The 13,873-nt window shown below is 40.2% G+C and overlaps 1 protein-coding gene across 5 annotated transcripts in view; it reads right to left on the reverse strand.

Annotated features, from left to right (window-relative positions):
• CSNK1G1 (casein kinase 1 gamma 1) overlaps positions 1–13,873 on the reverse strand; it is a 180,310-nt gene that overhangs the window by 64,496 nt on the left and 101,941 nt on the right. For all 5 annotated transcript variants that reach the window (XM_045294944.1, XM_045294945.1, XM_045294941.1 and 2 more), the window contains one exon: positions 1,163–1,203. In XM_045294944.1, coding sequence (XP_045150879.1) covers positions 1,163–1,203 — 41 coding nt within the window. The remainder of the gene's footprint in view (positions 1–1,162; positions 1,204–13,873) is intronic.

A 13,873-nucleotide genomic window follows, 5' to 3' on the forward strand; every position in this document is an offset into this window, starting at 1 on the left:
AGTGGCAGAGAGAGAGAGAGAGGTGTCTTCCGCCTCCACAGAGGAAGTAACAGATTTCCCAGAATTCTCAGGGGAAGGCCATGCCCACAGAAGTCTCATTGGGTATCTCCAGGTTGACAGCCTAGATCCTACCCCTACACTCTTCATCCTTAAGTTGACACAGATTAGGTGACGACCACACTTCTGCAGTCACTATTTGGACTGGACGTAGCTCTCCGGACTGTGTGGTAAATCTAAGACGGGTCCCCAGTTACAATGCACTCCTTGAAACTGCCTTTTTAGTGTCGATACTGCTTCAAACACGGATCAAAAACATCTGTTTTTGTTTTTGTTGTTTTGAGTGAGCCAAAAGCTTGCTGAGACCAAGATGTTGACTTAAAATTGAAAATGCTGAACAGCCATGTGTAATCCAAATTTCAGTAGCTATCACTTCAAAAAGAAATACTTTGGTTTTCTTCCACCACGTTCTAGAATTCAGACACGATTTCTTCATTCAATGATGGTTACAGTCTTCCTTCATTGGCTCATCTTTTGAGATCTTCCTGAGCTTCCTTAGAACAACTGATCCACCTAGAAATTGTTGTCTTATGTGGAGCAGCATTCCCATAAATTTATTACAAAGTTTCAATGATCTGGGAAAATATCCATGTAAGTTCTATTAAAAACTTGATTAGCCCTCACCTCCAAATCATCCCCTCTTCCCCCATAATGCAAAACAGGTTTGTTTGTTTTCAAGACACTCTAACCAGACTAAGACAAGCAGACTACTGAAAGGACCTGGACTCAGCCAACCAATGATCAGGGAGACAAGCTTAAACTCATTTTGTTTAAAATGAATACAAGCATTTTAATAGCAAAGTGTAAATTTATGTACATACCAATCAATTGCATTGTTTTCTTTTTTATATTCTAAAAATAAAATAAAATTTATTCATGCATATATGAACTGCAACCCTCATAGCACTAATTTTTGGCTTATCCTCAGACAGTGATTCATTGCACAATAATATTGAAGCTCATGGAAAAAGACTACATAGGATTATATGCAAGCAAAAATACAGCATATAAATTTTTGTAAATGCTCACAACAATTTCCTGTAAAAGGCTATGTGAGTCATGAAAGCACCAAAATAAAATTACTACAAATACAGACTCTACTCACCAGTTTGATTGCTACGTATTCATTGGTGTAGAGATTTTTACCTAAGGGAAAAGGAGAATGTTTATGTTTTAGTGACATTTATTCTGGGAAGCACAAAGAGAAGTCTAGCTTACAGGGTCATGAGAAAGGTAATAATCCCAATGCAGTTCACCTATATGAAACATGGAGCCCAAATGAAAAGCTAGAAAAAGAGACAAAGATGAGATCTAGCAAGTATAAAATACAAACTGCTTGATAACTTAGAAATTTAAGTTATACATGAGTTGTGTTTTTTTTGTTAAATCATTTTGTTGGAGGCTCATTTGTTCCCATCATCATTCTGAAAACATTTTCTTTCTACTTGAGTCCTTGGTATCAGCTCCTCATTTTCGCCCCTCCCTCTCCCACCCTCTTTCCCTCACGAACCCTTGATGATTTATCTTTTTTTCTTTCCATGTCTTACACTGTCCACTGTCTCCCTTCACCCACTTTTCTGTTGTCCGTCCCCCAGGGACGGAGTTATATGTAAATTCTTGTGATTGGTTCCCCCTTTCTCTCCCTAGCTTTCCCTTACCCTCCTGGTATCTGATTATTGGTCCTGAGGGGTTATCTGTTCTGGATTACCTGCATTTCCAGCTCTTATCTGTACAAGTGTACATCCTCTGATCTAGTTGGAATTGTAACGTAGACTTGGGATGATATTGGGGGGAGGAAGCATTAAAGAACTAAAGGAAAGTTGTATGTTTCATCGTTGCTATACTGCATCCTGACTGGCTCATCTCTCCCCGTGACTTCTGTAAGGGGATGTCCAGTTGCCTACTGATGGGCTTTGGGTCCCCACTCCGCACTCCCCCTCATTCACAATGATATGATTTTTTGTTCTTTGATGCCTGTTACCTGATGCCTTTGACACCTCGTGATTACACAGGCTGGTGTGCTTCTTCCATGTGGGCTTTGTTGCTTCTCAGCTAGATGACCACTTGTTTATCTTCAAGCCTTTAAGACCCCTAGACACTGTATCTTTTGATAGCTGGGCACCATGAGCTTTCTTCACCACATCTGCTTATGCAACCGCTTTATCTTCAGCGATTGTGTCAGAAAGATGAGCATCATGGAATGCCAGCTTAAGAAAACAAAGTGTTCTTGCATTCAGGGAGTACTTGAATAGAGAGAGGCCCAATGTCCATCTGCTACCTTAATACTAAATCTATAAATATATACACATAGATCTATTTTTCTATCATCATATATAAATATATTTACAGATGTACATGCCTGTCTTTAGACCTCTATAGATGCCCTTTGCCTCCTAGCTTCTTCCTCTATTTCCTTTTACTTTCCTCTTGTCCCACTATCATGCTCAGCCTTCATATGGGTTCAGTAATTCCTCTCGGTTACATTGCCCTTGATCAAGCCCTACCAAGTCTCCTATACCCTCTTCACCATCGATTTTGTATCACTTGTTGTTCCCTTGTACCCGGGTTTTATCACCCACTTCCTTTCCCCTGCCTCCCCTTCTCTGCCCTAACCTTCCCCAATGGTCGATCCGTTTGTTTCCTCCAGATTGTTTATCCAGCCTATCTTAACTAGATAGACCTACAGAGCTATTAATATGCAAAGAAACAAGACAGCGCAAAACAAAGCAACAAAAGAAAACAAAACAACAACAACAAAAACAATGACAACAAAAGAAAGAAAAGCCTGTAAATAGTTCAAGGTCTGTTTGTTGACCTTTAGGAGTGTTTTCCTGTGGAGTCTGATGGGGTGCCACACCCCAGCTCCAAAGTCTATTATTGGTATTCCCTTGGGGCTTCGTTACTCTGTTTTCCTTGCTGTTCAGTTACATGCCCTAGTGTTTAGCCCCAGTGTGGTGGGCTTAGATGGGGCGCAATTCCCACATTGTGTCTCCAGTGTTCTCCCCTGTAGCACTATGGGTCAGTGAGGGATATCATGTCTCATAGTGGGGCCAGCTCTATGGTCTTTTCTGTGCATTGCTGTTCTGAACAGGCAAATCATCCTCAGGGCTGGTGGGCCAGGATGTGCTCTACTCTCTCTTCCTCCCCCTTCATTTGCTCCTGTGTGCTCTGATCAGACATATCCCTCTCCCTGAACTGTAGCCTCAGTGCTGTCCTCTGAAGTGAACTCTTCTGCAGGGAGGGGGACTGGCTACATAGTTGGGATTGGGGCTGGCCCCTGAGACCTCTCTATTGGTTCCCTACTTCATGGCTTTGGCAAACTATTGTTTTTTTTAACATTATACTTTTAATACTACTATCAGACTGCCAAGTAACTTCATATGTCAAAAGAGTACACAAATTTAGGAATACCTTTGTAAATAATACAATAAGGAACAACTATGGTGTGCCAGAAAAACTATGAAATCATTCTAGGATGAAATTTACTTTTTAAATAAACACAGGGAGAAAATAAGCATTTGCATCCTCTATAAATGTAGTGTAATAGCTTCTAAAAGTTAATGCATGTTTCTGATAAATGTCCTCACAAAAATGGATTTTTATATATGACCATAAGTCAAAAGTAGAAAAGTTATTAAACAAAAATATTAAAATGTGAAACTGTAAATGACTAACTTCTAAAATAAAATTCTCTTGGGAGTGCACAGATATAAGCATTCTAGGGTGAAAGAATCTGAAGTTCTTGTTTCTCGACATATCCCCCTCTAGGTCTATACTCTTCTGAAATTGATGTTGCCCCCTCTCTAACTCTTTCCCAAATAATTCTGCATTCTTTAATTTACAACACATTAAGAGTACTTTGGCATCCTTGAGAGACCAACATTTTTAAATGGTCTCTGAATTTGGGAAATAAGTCTGACAGGCAAGATGAGGGTAAGGTTTCCCCCAAATTCTTCTAAGACAGTCTTTGATTAAAAAAAGAAGAAGAAGAACAGGTGTACTGCCATGATGGGAAAAAAAATTCCTCACCACAAATTTCCTGGCCTTTTTCTCACCGATGCAGTTTTCAATTTTCTTAAAATTTCTTTCTAATAAGTTCTTCTGATTGTCTTGTACCCTTAGAGAAAATCTATCAGGATTCCCCCTTAGGGATCCCCCCAAAAAGGGCCCATGTAATTTCCAATCTCTGACTTCTCTGCCTTGAATTTAATTGGCCCAGCAGATCTCCAAAGTCACTGTTTTATTTATTTGTTTATTTAGCAGTTTTATTAGCATTTCATCCACATGTCATACAGTTGTCATCATATTCAATTTTAGAACATTTTCTTTTTCCTTGTAGTCATTGTTATTTAAGTAATTTTTTTTCTAATTGTGGCAAAAATACACACAACAGAGCATCCTCCAGTTCCATAACTTCTACTTGTATAATTCAATGTTCTTTGTGTCGTACAACCATTACTGATATCCTTTTTCAAATTATTCTATCACCGTTGTCATAAACTCAATGCTCCCTATGCAGCAACTCTGTCCCCCTTCACCTATGGTTAACCATTGGTCAAGTTTGTTTGTTTTCTCGTGGTTTTCTTGATGTGGTATTCACATATCATGTAATTCCAGGGTTAAATCACTCTTAAAATGAGTTAGATAATCACAATCAGTTCTAGTGCTCCCTCGCCACTCCCCCATTCATTATTTGTCCCCCAAATCCCCTCACCCTCCCTATCTTCCACCACCCACCCCAATGCCACTGTTTCAATTTAACCTCTACTTTATTTTTGAAGACACCTAATGAGACACATGTATTACTGAAAGAACTTGTGTACAGCCATCCACTGATTGCAAAGACATGTTTTGTTGGGGGAAAAATCTGTGCATATCGATCTAGAAGAATACAAGTAGCAATACTTTTTTCACTTACCCTTGTATTTTATGAAATTGTGAAAAGCATACTAACTGAAGGAATAGATAAAGTAGAACAGACAGCCAAGTCTCAAGGAGATGAAGATTCCAACATGGCCCAGAAAACTTATTCCATACCTGATATGATGCTGAATACTGATTTCTCAAGAGAGCCTTGATAGAGCTGTATAAACATTGCTATTGTGACTATTTTAGCACAGAGCTAACCTCTAAGAACTTAATATCACTTTAAAAAAGTCAGCCTATAAAATTTTAAAATTATAAATATGTTCTGAATTATTGACATTCCCAGTCAACAATTTCTAGCAATAGGAATTTTTGAGAGTGATGGAGTTAAAAGCACCAAAATTCATCTTTTACTCTTTTAGAGTACACCACACCTGCACTGTTGAAAAAGCTGACATCTTTGAAGTATACGGGTTACATAGTTTCAAATAAGAAAAGGCATACAGTAGGGTGGTATCCTTTCACTTTACTAATTAAATCTATATGCTGAAAAAATAATCTCAGCTGTGTATGCTATATGATAAGGCATGTTACAGGAGAATGAAGGAAGACTCATTAACAACCTGAGATATACAAATGATAAAACCTTGCTTGCTAAAAGTGAAGAGGGCTTGAAGCACTAACTGATAAAAAAAATCAAAGACTACACCCTAATTATGGACTGCACCTCATCATAAAAAAAAATCATCAAAAGTGGACCAAATAAGCAACATCATAACAAGTGGACAAAGTACTCAAGTTGCTAAGAATTTCATGTTACTCAGCACCCATGAAAGCAAGTCAATAAATCAGGCAAATCTGCTGCAAAAGACTTCTTTTAAAGTGTTAAAGAACAAAGATATTACACTGAGGACTAAAGTGTGCCTGAATTACATCCTGGTATTTTCAATCACCTCTTATGCATGCCAAAGGTAGACAATGAAAACGGAAGGTCAAAGAAGATTTGATCCATTTGAATTATGATGCTGAAGAAGACTATTGAATACACCATGCAATGCCAGAAAGATGGATAAATCGGTCTTGGAAGAAGTACAGTGAGAACGAACCTTAGCAAGGATGAGGAGAATTTGTCTCACTTTAGACTAGTCTCTCAATAACATGTCTAAAATGACAGCAACAAAGATGGCCAAGAACAAGTCTAAAGCAGAGGGTCAGCGACAAAGCGGAGGACTGGATCACACCTGGTTTGATAAAATGGTGAAACACTCTAGACTGCAGCTCTTAGTCACCTGTTAGGTCTAGTACTGAACTCACCCCCAAAGCTCAATATTCAGCTCACATAACAGGCAAGTCTATATAGGGAACAATAATACTAGTGAGGTACACACACTCAACAATTTGAGATCAGAAGGGCAACATTTACCCAGGGACAAAGTTTGGAAGGGTTAAGAAAGGAGGATGAATGGAAACAGAAAAGCTGGGAAGATGTGGGGGAAAGAGATGATACATGGAGGGGATTGCAATCAGTGATGTGAAATGAAATGTATATGAATGATTAAATGTAAAACTGATTATCTCCTCTGTAATCTTAACCCAATTAAAAAGTTAATAATAATAATAATCTATATGGGATCAAAGTTCCAATAGCAACTCAACAGATTAGACAGGAATCTTAGAAAGCTGTGTACTTTTGTTACCTGGGAAAGACCAACGCAGAAAAGGAGGGTGAGAATGGTTGCACAAACCAGAATATAAGCAATGTCACTGAATGGTATGTAAAGAAACTGTGTACACTGTCAACAACTAAAATAAATTGGGGTGTGCGTGTGGAGATATCCTCTACGATGTGGACTGACACAGTGGCGGCAATAGTGGTTCAAATCTAGCTACGACTGTAAGAATGGCACAGAAGTGGGTTTCATTCGGTTATACACAGGGTCGTTACAGGTAGAATCAACCCTAAGGCACCTACCAAGAACATGCAACACCGAATACAGCAGCTGGTACAGTACAAAAGGCAAACTTGCTAAATCTTGCTTGCTTTTTCTCTGGAGGCACCGAAAGAACTGAACACATGTCACCCTTTCACAAAGCAACCACGCTTACTCCCGAGAGGCCCTGGAGATAATTCCTAAAAGGTACTCGGACAATTTCTCCTGAGCTAGGCACTGCTCAAGTGTGGGATTATAAAGAGACTTTTCCCCAGATTTGCCTCCCCCAAAGATATGCCAAACAGTAGAGGCTGTTTGCCAGCACATGGTGGGAGGTCAGATGCTTAGAGATATTCTCCCTGAAGGCATCTGGTCCACTGTAGGTGGGGCTCACACCCTACTGATAAGGATAGTGATTGTTTCCATGGAGATCCAGACAACAGGTAAAACCTGCTCAGCGACATCCAAAGTTAGACTGCCATCCTGAATCTAGGATCTTGTCACATGTGTGCTCCCAACCCTACCCTCCCCCTCCCATTACTGTATTACCTATAATACAACCCTTTCCTGTCAAGTATGTCTTTACCTGTAATTAGGGGGCTTGCATGCCTTCCAAAGATATATAAGCTTTGGTTAGAAATAAAGAGCTCTCTCCCCTGGTTCCTGGACCCTCTTTTCCCCCGGGTGCTCTCTCCCCACAGTCCTCTCTCCCAACGCTCACTCCCCTGGTCCCGTCCTTCCCCTCCTCACCCTCCTCTCTCCTGCAAGGACCTGGCTGTTGAGATCATGGCCATCCAGGAGGTGAGCATGTGTGAAATGTGTCTGACTCCATGATTTCAGTCTCTCTACTATCTCTCCTTATTATCTATGACTTTACTATAATCTTTATATATCTTAACCGTACAATTGTGTCTATCAAACCGAACCTTAGTTGTGGGAGCTGGCCTTCCCCCATACTCAAATAAATTCCTTTGCCAGGGGGCAAATGATCATTAAAGCTAAACAGGCCAATACAAAAAACAGCCTGTGGACTTCCAGACCATCATCACTCAACCACTGCCCTCTGATAAACACAACCCAAACAGAAATTTTGCTCTGGAAGAATTTAATTATAAAGATTGAGGTTGAAATCTTTGCCCATTTAAAATGAATGACTGCTTCAGCTAAAAAAAATAATATATCAATATCTGTGAGAAAGGCAGGCAGTCTAATGGACAGAAAAGTACCATCAATGAGATGGCACAATCCCAAGCACTCAAAGCTTTTAGTATCTGTTGCACAAAATCCACATTGCTTCCCGATTTTACTTCCTAGCTATTGGTTCTTTTATTGTTAATGGAAAAAAACTGCATTACAGAGTAGTTTTGGAGCTTTACATCTAAACTCAGCCCTTTCAAAGTAGCAGTCCAAGATTTGATGCTGCCCATAAAACCCACCACATGAAGACTTCCTGTTCCGTAAGTCACCTACAAAGACATTTACCGTAAATTCATCAGACATTGTGGGAAACAGAAAGATTTCTCCCAAGTTGTCTTCCCCCAAATATATGTTAGACTCAGGACACTGCTTGCAGCTAATGGTAAATCTTATCTCCCTGGAGATTCCAGCCTTCCAGAGCTAGCAGACACCACTGTTTCTCCTACAATAGGCAAGGCTCACTCCCTGCTGTGAGGGTCAGTGGATTGCTTCCCCTGAAAGCTTAGGCTAAATAAAGCCTTCAGCTCTAAGGCAATCAAGGTTAGGCTGCCATCATGAATCTAGGGTCCACCCTTCTTGTCATATGTGTACCCCAATCCCTCCTCTTCCTTTAGCGTATGTTCCCCTAGATCGCCCCCCTCCCATTACTGTATTACCTATAGCACAACCCCTTCCTGTGACATATGTCTTCACCTGTAATTAGGGGGTGTGCACAACCCCAGAGAATATATAAGCCTTGGTTAGCGATAAATCTCTCTTTCTCTCCACGTGGACCACTAAGTGAGGCTGAGGTGAGCATGCTACCATGAAATGTGTCTGACTCCATTATTTCAATCTCTCTTCTACCTCTCATGCTCTCTATGACTTTACTATAATTTTTACTTATTATCACTGTACAATTGTGCCTACTGGACCTGTGATGATGTGTTAGGGGCTGGCTCCCTTGACAAGACACAGCATTTTGTTCAAAGAACCAGCAGGAATCAGCTCTAAGAGCCACACTGATAAAGGAACATATGGCCTCAGGCTCCCAGTTTAGTTACATCTCCAGCTTTCACATTTTCTTCTCCTAAAGTGTACTCATACATTTATATATTACTATCTAGAACTTTTAAAACCTAGTAAAATGAACTTGCATCAAGTAGTAGTTAAAACAAGAAACTAATTTTATGTAACCAATATCTACTTAAGGCAAAGAAGGCACACTGGCCTATCACCTTTGACACCTAGAACGTTATCTCTCTCTTTTTTTTTAAATCATTTTATTAGGGGCTCATACAACTCTTATCACAATCCATACATACATAAATTGTGCACAGCACATCTGCACATTCATTGCCTTCATCATTCCCAAAACATTTCCTCTCCACTCAAGCCCCGGCATTCCCCACTTTTCCCCTCCCTCCCGAGCCCCCGATGATAATTTATAAATTATTATTTTGCCATATCTTGCCCTGTCCGGCGTCTCCCCCCACCCACTCCTCTGCTGTCCGTCTCCCAGGGAGGAGGCCACATACAGTTCCTTGCAATCGGTTCCCTCCCTCCAACCCACCCCTCCTCCAGCCCCCAGCATTGCCACCCATACCACCGGTCCCGCAGGGGTCATCCGCCCCGGACTCCCTGCATTAGAACGTATCTCTTTAAGTGGGTAGTACAATTAAGAGTAAAATGATAGTGACAGCACTGCAACTTTTAAAAAAAACCTGGTGGTTTTGTTTTTACTAATACTACTTATTGTGTTAGGCGCCATAGTGACCCGATGTACAACAGAATGACACACCACACAGTCCTGCACCATCTCACAATTGTTACCCGAGCCCGTTATTGTAGCCTCCAGGTCAGTCGTCTTGCTGAGGGCCTTCTTTTCCCACTGTCCCTCCACTTTACCAAGTACAACGTCTCTTCCAGAAACTGGTTTCTCCTGACAACATATCCAAAGCACATGAGATCAAACCTAGCCATCAGAATGCTTCTAAGCATTCTGTCTGTTCTTTTCCCAAGACACATTTCTTTGTTCTTTTGGCAGTCCATGGTACTTTCAAAATTATTTGCCAGCACCAGAATTCAAAAATATTATAGCTCCTAATCACCCTTCGAGTCTGGAAATGAATTCACCCTACTTCCCCCAGCTCAATTTTCAGCTATTCAACAAGCAGGTCAATAAGGGGAACAATGACACCAATGTTGTACACACAACTTAGAATAATAAAAAAATTGAGATCAAAGGGGCAGCATTTACCCAAGGGCAGAGTTTAGAAGTATAAGGAGAGAAGGAATAATGGAGCCTGGAAACAGAGAAACTGGTATGAGTGATGCTACATTGGAGGAACTGCAATGAATGAGATGAAACAAATGTATACGAATTGCTACAAGTAATGATGCACTCTGTAAATCTTAACCCAATTAACAATCAAATTGAATAAATAATTAAAATTCAGAAAAAGTATATATTTGAAAAAAAAGTATGTACTTGAGGTGGGTAGCAAATATGTCATAGTCAAAGTAATCACTCAACAGCTAAAAGAGAACCTATGGCCTGATTTAGATAGTTTCAAGGGGTCCTGGAACCAATCCCTCATAAATATCAAGGGGCAATGCATTATAAAAGATCTTATTAAAAAAAAAAAAGATCTTATTAAAACTTAATAAAACCAACAAATCATTGTCAAATCTAAGGAGGGATAAAACCAAAAACCATGCTTACTGCCACTAAGTCAATGCCAACTCATAATGACCCTACAGGACAGGGTAGAACTGCCACCTCTGAGTTTCGGAGACTGTAACTCTTTACAGGAGTAGGAAGCCCTTTCTCCCAAAGAGGTTTCCAACTGCTAACCTTGCAGATCACAACATAACTTGTAAACACTAGGCCACCAGGGCCCCTAACAAAGGAGAAGATGTAAATAAAACAAGAAATGAAAAAGGCAACATCAAAAAGGAACCAACTCAAATAAAAAGAATATTAACTACAAACAATTGTATTTCACCAGTGCTGAGAGTGACGATAACGGGAGTGTAGAGGGAGGGTGGGGTGGAAAGGGGGAACAGATTACAAGGATCTACATATAACCTCCTCCCTGGGGGATGGACAACAGAAAAGTGGGAGAAGGGAATGGGTAAGATATGACAAAATAATAATAATTTAAGAAATATCAAGGGTTCATGAGGGCGGGGGGAGCGGGGAGAGAGGGGGAAAAATGAGGAGCTGATACCAAGGGCTCAAGCAGAAAGCAAATGTTTTGAGAACGATGACAACAAATGTACAAATGTGCTTGACACAATGGATGGATGGATGGATTGTGATGAGTTGTACGAGCCCCCAATAAAATGATGAGAAAAAAAAAAAGAATTGTATTTCAACTGATTTGAAAACTTACAAGAAATGGACAGATTTCTGTCAACACTTTACATACATAAGCTAACAGTCTGAAGTAGAAAATTTAAATAGATCCATAACAAAAGAAGAACATAATCAGGTAATTTGCAAAAGTCTGGGCGTAGATGTTATCACTGGCGAATTCTACCAAACACTCAGAGGCGGCTGATATCAATTCTACTCAAATAATTCCAGAGTATAGAAAAGGATGGCATGATTCCAAGTCCATCTACAATGAGCATAACCTTGACACCAAAGCATGGCAAAGACATCACTAAAAAAGAGAACTTTAGACCAATATCTTCACGAACAGAGATGCAAAATTCTTACCACAATCTTAGCAAACAGAATCCAACAATTAAAAAAAAAAAGACCAATTGGGACTAGGTGTATTTATACCAATATACAAGGATGGCTTGATATTAAAAATCCATCAATAATCCACCATATAAATGGAAAGAAAAAGAATAACACGATATTAATCAACACTGAGAAGGCATTCGACAAACATTCATTCTAACATTCATTCCTGACAAAAGCGCAACAAAATAGGAATAGATGGGAAATTCCTCAACACAAGCAAGGGCCTGTATACAAAATCAACGGCTCATATGAGTCTCAATGGGCAGAAAATGAAAGCATTCCTCACGAATGGGAACCAACATGGATACCATTTACCACCACGCCTATTCAATTTTGTGCTGAAATCTTTAGACAGAGTATAAGACAAGAAAGGGACATGAAAGGCAGAAGTAAAATTCGATTTGCAGATTATGTGGTCCTATACATAGAAAATCCCCAAAACTCAGAAGAAATGTGATAGAACTAATAGAAACATTTAGCAAAGTAGGACAGCACTGGGGCTACAGGTTGGGGAGAAGGGCCAGTCAGATTAGAGCAGGGGTGTCAAACTGGTGGCCCCCGAGGTAATATTTTGTGACTTGCAATGCTCTGAAATAAAATGAAAATAGAAAAAACTGTTATGAAGAAAATAGTGCTTAGGGGAGATTGAGGCAATACCGTACACAAAATTCCGTCGTTCACCTTTGACTTAGTTCCAGCAACGTTTGGAGGCGATATGTCTGCCACTCTCAGTGTCACGTAATGTAAACAGATCCCAATAGCGAAAAGGTTAAAAAGTGCACTATGGGTTGTGCTGTTATGAATCATACCTAGCGGCAGTGCTAGTTAACATTTTTAGAGGGAAGCGATTATGATTGTGCTTCACCTTTGTCAGCTGTCCAACATTTTGTGTTTTTTTTTTTTACGTTACTTTGTTATATTTTCTGGTCACAACATAAGAGGTAAGTGAAAACTAGTAAGAGGAAAGCACTGGCAAGTTTCGGGTAAAAAAGAATAATTTTAGCTTTATAAATACATTAAATAAAATAAACGTTTAAATAAAAGCAATTATATAGTGTTTTAATTATCCTATCCATATTCCTGAATCCTGACTTCAAAACATAAAGTTAACAAAATTTGTAAATGTGATGTGGCCTGCGTGAATCTTGCCTGTTGCACCAAATGGCCCATGTTTTAATTGAGTTTGATACCCCTGGATTAGAGCAGTGGGAGAAACGCAAAGGGATGGAGAGGAAGGAGAGGACAATGTTCTTGCTCGGAGCAGACAATATACAGGGAGGACGACCAAAGGGCTGGCCCCACCACGGGACACAGCATCCCTCACTGAACCATGACACTGCAGGGAACAGCACTGGAGACACGGTGCGGGAATAGTGCACGGTCTGGCCCCATCATGCTGGGGCGAGGCACTGAGGGCATGCAGCAGAGCAGCAGGGGGAGGAGACTGTTGAAACCCCTGAGGAATAACAAAAATAGACTTTGGAGACAGAATGTGGCACCCCATCAGACTCAACTGGAAAACACTCGTAAAGGCCAACAAACAGACCTTGAACTATTTATAGGCTTTTCCATTTTTGTCAGTGGCTTTCTTTTTGTTATTGCTATTTGTTCTTGCTCTGCGCTGCTGTTGTTATTGTTTTGACTTCCTTTGTTGTTTCATTTGACTTTGCCTGGGTTTTGCAATTATTAATGTATCTGCATGTCTATCTAGATAAGATGGGAGGGATAAATAATTCCGAGATGAAAAGAACGGACCAATGGTTCCAGGGGGATACGGGAGAAGGGGAGGTTGGAGAAAGGAAAGGGCGGGCGGGGGAGGAACCAACCCAGGGACAAGGGAACAAAAATGAACTAAAAATCAATGGAAGGAAGGTCATAGGATGTTTTAGTGGGGCTCAATCAAGGGCTACATTGCAGCAAGGAATTACTAAACCCAAATGAAGGCCAAACATGATGGTGGGACAAGAGGGAAGTAAAAAGGAAATAGAGGCAAGAACCAGGAGGCAAAGGACATTTATAGAGGCCTAAATACAGGCATGTACATATGTAAATTATATATGTGTGTGTGTGTGTGTGTATATAT

This window comes from Echinops telfairi, unplaced genomic scaffold (assembly GCF_000313985.2).
Source record: "Echinops telfairi isolate 266 unplaced genomic scaffold, ASM31398v2 ScPeMD7_4048;HRSCAF=4782, whole genome shotgun sequence".
Lineage (NCBI taxonomy): Eukaryota > Metazoa > Chordata > Mammalia > Afrosoricida > Tenrecidae > Echinops > Echinops telfairi.